Source organism: Hyaena hyaena, unplaced genomic scaffold (assembly GCF_003009895.1).
Source record: "Hyaena hyaena isolate Hyena2069 unplaced genomic scaffold, ASM300989v1 scaffold_324, whole genome shotgun sequence".
Classification (NCBI taxonomy): domain Eukaryota; kingdom Metazoa; phylum Chordata; class Mammalia; order Carnivora; family Hyaenidae; genus Hyaena; species Hyaena hyaena.
In genome coordinates this window covers 1,628,163-1,636,593 of record NW_024080955.1, presented here as the reverse complement: position 1 = coordinate 1,636,593, position 8,431 = coordinate 1,628,163, and the positions used below count along the sequence as shown (strand labels likewise).

General features: G+C 32.1%; 1 protein-coding gene across 1 annotated transcript in view; it reads left to right on the top strand.

Moving 5' to 3' along the window:
• The first annotated feature begins 476 nt into the window (after positions 1-476).
• TECRL (trans-2,3-enoyl-CoA reductase like) overlaps positions 477-8,431 on the top strand; it is a 101,463-nt gene continuing 93,508 nt past the window's right edge. The window contains exon 1 of the mRNA XM_039248939.1: positions 477-710. Coding sequence (XP_039104870.1) covers positions 477-710 — 234 coding nt within the window. The remainder of the gene's footprint in view (positions 711-8,431) is intronic.

Here is an 8,431-nt window from a genome sequence, read left to right as displayed (position 1 = left end):
TATTTATATCTATTTATAAAAAATTTTGTTATGTAATAATGTACTAGGTGCTTTTTAATTTATACGCTATCCCTATGCTAATTATAAATACAGCTAAATGTGAATGTGTGAATAGTAATATATTTGTTTGAAGTGCATGCAGAATTCAGAGGTAATAAAACCTCTGTCTATTCTTTTCTTGCTTTGGAATTTCAGATACTAGTGGCCATATTAAGAAGCAGAGATAAAAGGAGAAAGTAAGAAATAATTGGAATGCTGGTAAAGTAATCCTCTACAGTGCAGCAATTTACAATAGTGTGTTATATATAGAAATAGATCAGTCATTGTTTTCAAGCCTGCTAAATAAAACTGAACTCTTGGAATGGCATGGCACTTGACCTTTCCTGGTTTCACCCGCAGTATTTAAATTGGTGTGAGGGGAACACGCTCACAAGCGTCTTCTGTTGACATGACAGATTCTCCTGGTCGTTCACACAATGTTCAGAAGGCACAGGTCCCTTGCTTCAGAACGAAAGAGAGGAATATTTTCCCGAGGTGCTACAGGATCCACACTGAAGAATGAGTTGAGAAACTTCCACTGTTTATCGCATTTTGTGCTCTCAGCGGGCCCTCTGAAATCAATTCCAGTAGTTAAACATTCAAAAACTACGCACTTTGAGATTGAAATACTTGATGCTCAAACAAGAAGACAGATATGCATTGTAGATAAGGTATGTTATATTTATTCATTTAAATTTGTCTTGTCTGCACCAAAGTTTATTGAGTACTTGATTAAATGCTGATGTGGTTGTATCAAAACATATTCCTGGCTCTTAATATTAGTTTTATGATGAGTAGGATAGATACTTAACATAGTATTTCAGTGGAAGATATTCATAGTTTAAATAGTATCTAATTATTAGGTTCTAGTTTTTCTGTTAAAGTGGACCATTGTGTTGAGGTAAAATTTCCAGTGCTCAGCTTCTCAGCTTACATAACAAAATTTCTCTAAGTTTCTCTCTCCATATACTTCATTACATATTCAAATTATAGAGTTTTATTAGCGTTCACAGAAAAAAGCAAGCAAAAGGCAGTAAACTTACTAAAGATGACATTTAACATATATGATAAAGTCTAGTCATTTAAAAACTATTTAGAATTCATTGTCTTGAAAAATGAACATCTCACTTACTATGAAAAGTTTACTTATATCAAAATTACAGTGTTTAAGTTCCTAAAATAAAGTCCCGCTTAATATGTTAAACACTTTTCTATTTATGTCAAAGGTATTTCACTCAGAAAAGATAAAATACATACTTCCTAGGTTAGAAAATTAATACATAAATATATGTGTACATCATGGATATACATATGTGTACACATTATGTCAAATATTTTCTGTTTTTCATTGGCTTGAAAAGTCACCAGTAGTTTAATTTATTGAGAAATATTGATATTTTTAAAAATAATATATTTTCATTTATTTTACTATACAGACATGTTAAATAAGCTTTCTGCTATTGTTCTAAAACCAAAATTCAATCTCTGATTTCATTTAACTATACTCTAGATATGTTTCTGGATAAGAGGGAAAGAGACAAAACTGTTTCATATGTACTTTCTCACTTAGTAATTGTAAATCTATGATCAACCTCTTATTTGGGTAACATGAACTTTCATGTTCATATGGAAATAAGAGATAAAAAACTTTACAAGTTCATAAAGTTCATAGTGGAAAGCGAGAGATTCAAAACTATTTGCAACCAATTCCAAATCACATTATTTTTCTATAGTACTACTAAAGTCATATATAAAGGATGAATATGTATTGTAATAATAGAATGTTAATATAAATTTCATGCATGTTGTAATTTACTTCTATTTTAATAGCTCAATAAGGTTTTTGGATTTTTTTATATCATACAAGAATAAGACAAAACAAAACAAAAAATCACCCAGAAGTTACTGATGATTTTATTATCTCAGTCTTGAAAATTTTAAACTCTTAAGAAAAATACAATTAAATTAAAGGAAGCAAGATAATGAATGGATACTGAATTGGTCAAGGACTTCCAAAGATCAAGATTCTAAAATGAGACTGTCTTTTGTGTCTTTTCTGACTTGTGTCTAAACCTTGATGCAAAATCCATCTTAGAATAACGAGAAACTGCTAATGGGCTGCTAATTATTTTTCCCATACATTTAAACTTTGATATTGAGATTGTATTTGAAGGTAAGACATGGAGGTTTACATTTTCAGTTATTAATTAAATTGCAAAAATATTAAGCATGCAGAAAGCCAGTATTCTTTAGAGGTAAAGATTTGGCTTAGGAATTTTGATTTAGAGGCAGACAGGCTCTCTTTGCTGTCTTGTTACCACTCCCTTGTGGTATAGTCAATAAACTTCTAGCTCTTTTAAAAAGAAAAGGAATTTTAGTTTAGAAATTTTGCTTACATTTGAATAGTTCTGATAATTGCACTACCAGGAGCCAACCTTTGGGGAAACTCAGTAGGCCACATAGGGGATTATTTTTGAATTCCTCACCAGCCTTTATGGCACAATGAACACCAGATGATGTGGAAGTTGAAGCATCCAAGTCTTTGACTTGTCAGTAGAACTGGATTTTGTTTTGTCTTGTTTTAGTTTTGTACCTTGATAAATTGTCTCAACAATGCAAGACATTTAAAAGAAAAAAAAATCTGATTAACATTTTTTTTGCTTCATGATTCCTAAAAGTTCAAATTCGTAAATATGAGAAATATTGATTTTGTTTATTGTTCAGGATACTGTTTTTCTGAGACAACGTAACAGCTGTATTAGCAGTAAGGTCATGTTAAGTGCCTTTCATTGTACTTGGCTCTACTCAATATGCTAAATAAGTGTTGCTTACAACAGTCCCTATTTTTCAGTAAGGACTGTGTTATAAGAGCAGTAAAAGTCATGGACTTTGGAACTAAGTATATCTGGACCAAAGCCTTAGTACATCAATCATATTTATCCAGGTGCAGAAAACCCTCTGAAATGCTGATTGCTAGGACCCTTATTTAGAAAATATGTTAATGAAATTTATTTTGTAGCTTAGAATTAAAAGTAAAAATAATATATGTAACATACTTATCATGGTTCCATGAATGCAATAGAGACAAAATATGTATTTTTTTAGTTTTAATAATCATTTGAAGAGGTAAATTTAATGTGTATAAATGTGAAAGGAAAAATAAGTGATGAACCTTGTGATACCGGCACAGAGTTTAAATGTGACTTCTTGATAATTGCCCATTGACATGATTTGTTCTAACGCATAGGTTAGATGTAAATATTCAAATAGTTTGAGTGGAATGTATGTATTTTAGTAACATATGCTGACCTCTAGTAGAAAGTTAATTTTCATCTAGATACTATCATTTAAACTTCAAAAGGACACGGTAGTTCCCATGGACATGTGTATGAAAGATTTTCATGAACAAAAACATTGAAAGAATTCCTGGGATTAAAGAAACTATACTGACTCATGTTCTTTTACTTAATATTACATACACACACATGCACACACACACACAACACACACACACACACCGAAAAAAAACAAACAAAATCCTCTTGCTTTCACGATCTTTTCCAGCTTATGCTCCACTTCTATGATTACTTTCATCTTATCCAGATTGTCTATCCACATTTCTTTTTTCTTTCTATCGTAAAACTACTCCATTTAGGCATTTGCCTCCCTAACACTTCGGTTGGATTTTGCCACAGCAAAAACATCTTGCTAAATCCAAATTCAATTCTAATGCTTTATCTTAGTGTATCAGCAACATTTGCCACTGATAGGCATGTCTTCCTCTTTTGCTATGTGAGTTTCAGGATAATAGACATATTTTTCAACTTATTTCATTGCTTCTCCCTTTCCTCTTGCTGCGGCTTCATCACCTGACTTACTAGCGTGGACAGTCACCAACTCAGTCACTAAAACTTCACCCAATATTTACTCATTTACCTTATTGAATCCCATAGCTTCAAATATTATCTGTCTATTGATGACTTATAAATCATATGTAACTACAGCTTTTCCTGTTCTGAACTGTCAATCCATTTATCTGCCTATGTATACATCTCTGTATGCACGTCTCTATATATTTACCCATGTATCTACCTACCCATCTATCTGGATGTTTACTAGGCCTCTCAAAGTTAGTATATCTAAAACTGAACACTTGGCCTTACTTCAAAATTTTATCAAAGAGTTTCCTAAGTCAGTAAGTACCAACTACATCCTTCAAATACCTCAAGTCAAACACTTAGAGGCATCATAACTCATATCTTAATCTCATACCCCACATATAATCCATCTTCTCAGTGATACTTTCAAATATATCCAGACTGACAAATTTTCACCACCTCTATTGCTAGGACTCCTAAATCTTTCCTCTATTTCTGTTCTTAACACTTTCAGTATATTCCTTACATAGAAACCAGAACTAGCCTGTTAAATCAGGTCAGATCATATCATTTGCTTCATAAAACTAGTCAGTGTCTTATTTAGGTCCACTTAATTGTGACTTTTTCTTCTGGGGAGTTTGCTGACTACTTATTTAAAATGGTAAAATCTGCCAATATTCTCAATTACTCTATCCTGTTCTATTTCTTTACTATGAGTTATTATCATTTAATATATTGTTTATTTTCCCTTTTTTTCCCATTGGGTTTATTATTTGGCCTACCCTGTTATTCCAGCTTCACAATATCAGGAATCTGGTTTTTTTTTCATTCTTGTATCTCCAACATTTAGAACACAGAAAAATGTTTAGCCAATATGTATTGAATAAACAATACCTGTTCAAAAGTTTTGTGGGTTTGACAATGCACACATGTTTAGCAGTGATTGTTTTGGGGTGAAGGAGTAGGATATTTGAAAGTACTTTTTACTATTCTCTAAATCAAATTATCATTAAAATAAATATAAGTATATTCACAGAAAAAGACGTTTGATTAAACCATTTCACTAAATGCCTAAATTCTTCCTGGTTTTCTCCCAAAAAGATGTATAGAATTTAACTTTGTATTAGTGTATAATTTATTGACCATCATATTCTTATTATTAAAAACTATTTAAAAGGCAGACAATGCAGATGGGGATATTTATTTAACTAACTTATTTATATCCCATATATAAGTAAAATAATATGACTAATCTATGATGATAAAATGGAGAGCTGATAGCTGATTTAACATGTAAATATCATGCTTGTTTTAATTGGAACATAAAAATATATGAAAAATAATTTTTAAAACTTTAGCAATGAGTTATTTTCAGTTTCTCACTATCCTTGTCTCACTTCTATTTTGTAAAATGTCAAAAGCTTATCTAGTGATATATTGATGATTCAAGAGCACAGCAAGAACTTGAAAAGCTAGGATTGATAAATGTTTCCAATATCATTCCATTCTTTTCTCTTTAATCTTTTCTCCAAGGAACTTGACCTCAAGAGCCCTCTTTCTCCTATTATTTTATTTGCTTTATGTCAAAACTCTCAAAAGCATTTTAAAGACTACTTATAGGAGTGCACTTGTTGTGATGAGCACTGGGTGATGTATGGCATTGTTGAATCACTATCTTGTGTACCTGAAACTAATAAAACATTGTATGTTAAAAAAAGACTACTTATAAATAAAATAAAGCACTCAGTAATTCTCCAATCCTTCTAATGGTAAAAATATCAGTTTTCACCAGAAAGTAGTAGAGAGAATTATAGGGTAGTTAGACTGAATAAAAATTTCACCTTTAATACCTTAGTTAGAAAACTCCTAATTTTGAATATTGTCACTTTTAATACTTTGCTATGGATGGCATGCAACTTAGCAAATATATGTCTCAATTTGTTCATTTGAAAAACGAGAGTGGCATCTGTCTTAAAACATTCTCAAGGCAGTTTTCAGAATTTCGTGTGTGTAGAAAGGGCAAGATTTTCTTTTCTTCCATTCCTCTCCTTCTTCCTCTTCCTTCTCTTCTTTCTTCATCCTCTTTCTGCCTCTATCTTTCACCTCTTCCTCCAGCCTTCTCCCTTTTCTTTACGTCCACCTCAGTCCCCTTCCTCCTAGTTCTTCTTGTGACCATGTTATAATTGAGAGGATATGAGCTTTGAATTCACATAGAATTTCAATATGAATCTGATTGTTTTCATTTTGTTCCTGGACATAATCCAATATCTCTGCCCCTTATAAAGGATTTAGGTATTATTATCTATCCATTTATAAAGTAAGAACGGTGGTACAGAGACTTGAAATGAAGAATTATTGTGTTAAAACTGACCTTTGAACTGGCCAATATGTGTCTGGGCTTTGCTCTTAACTGCCATATGCTACCACCTGACACATACTAATGACTTTCACTAGCCCAAATTCTCATGTTCTGTTTCACTTCATGATGGGACAGGACACCTGATTTCCCATACAGACAATATGTTTTAAGACAGAAGTGGTAATTTCTTTTCTTTTTCATTTATGGCTTCTCTCTCTCTCTTTCTCTCTTTCTGCCTCTCTCCTTTCTCTCTCTCCCTCTCTTTTCTCTTTCTCTTATGTTCATCTGTTATGTTAGAGGTGCTATTTTTGAAGGATGTCTACTTCCCCTACCATTTGATACAAAAGAAAGTTCCAAAGTACTCTTTCAACTTTTTATATGCAGACATAAAATAACATTCATTAACATTCAAACAGAAATTAAAAATATCTTCAAAGTCTCTATACTAATAAATTAAACAACAAATATATACAAAGTGTTTATGTCATTAAAATTAAGAAATTAAAGGGACGCCTGGGTGGCTCAGTTGGTTGAGCATCTGACTTCGGCTCAGGTCATGATTTCATGTTTCGTGAGCTCTGCCCGCGTCGGGCTCTGTGCTGACAGCTCAGAGCCTGGAGCCTGCTTCAGATTCTGTATCTCCCTCTCTCTCTGACCTTTCCCTGCTCACGTTGTCTCTCTCTCTGTCTCAGAAATAAATTTATAAAAACATTTAAAAATTAAGAAATTAAAATGGATGATTCCTCCCCCAAGAGATAATGCAGTCATTTTCTGTGAGTCCTCAAAAGCCTCGGTGACTACTCCTCTTTTCGGATATACTTGGGAATCCCAAAATACAGCATGCAAGATCCATTTCAAAAGAATTAGTGTATTTGATCTTAATATAGTTTAAATCATCTTCCCTGACTTAGATTTCTCTCATAAAAAGTAGTCCTACCATATTTTACAAATGCATAATGTTATGAGAAGAAATGTAGTGTAGTGGTTTATGCTCAGAAATCAGATATACTTGTGTCTGTAGTTGAGCTTTGCAAATTATTAAGATTTTATCATCTTAGCATGTTACTTAACTACTCTGACCCTTGATTTTCCATGTAGGGTAAATATCAAATCAAAATACAGTAAATATCTATCTTCCTGGAGTATCTAGGACTTTTATATTTGTGTAAATGTGCAAAATATACCACCATGTACCACAAGATTGGTTTTCTGTAAATGAAATCTGTATTTTAGAAAATGGAAATATATGTAATGTTATTATTCCATTGACATGGGAAAATAATTGAATTAATACTTGTTATAGTGACTATAACAATTGAGTCATTATATAGTAACAAATATAAACTATTATGTGTGCTCCTTTAAATTGTGTCTACATTTTTTCATTTTCCAAATATATCACCATGTAAGAAAACCGTTTTTGTTTATGGACAAGCTATAAAGAAGATGTCATTTTATCTCTTCTAATATATGAGATGCAATGGTACTCTTTTTAGAAGGTCAACATTGATAAGTAAGTTTTAGAGGATGTTTCTTGAAAGAAAAGAATTGAAATTTACCAGATTCAACATTTCTCCCACTTTATGTTTTGCCATCTTGTAGTGTAACTATTTACAAATTATTAACTCAATATATCTGTTAAGATATTTGTCCAGTGTTCTAATACATGTTTGAGATAATGCATTAACTCAAACAGATGCAATTCCTATTGTTACACTGTCCAAGTAATTTTAAGTGCTAAGATATCTACACAGTGAGAAGGGGAAAATAGTAGTTTTGGATAGGAAGCAAAGGTAGGTAATCTGTGAAATAGGAGAATCTTCTTAGAGAAATGATGTAATGTGTGCTCCGGAGAGTGGATAAGATGGAAGAGAAATAGGAGGATATGACAGATACAGAAAGTAGAAAGAACAGGACTTGTGTGGTTGTGAAGAATGGGGACAAAGGAGAATGGAAGTACGATGCTGAATTGCTGTTTAAACACCTGGGATCCTAAGAATGGTGTAATTTATTGAGTCTTGTATGTGTTTTTATTTGTTTGCTTCTTTGATTTTCCTTCTTTTTCAAGTTTTTATTTAAATTCTAGTTAGTTAATATACAGTCTGATATTAGCTTCAAGTTTCGCATTGTTTGTTTTCTTATTTTTGGTGCAGGA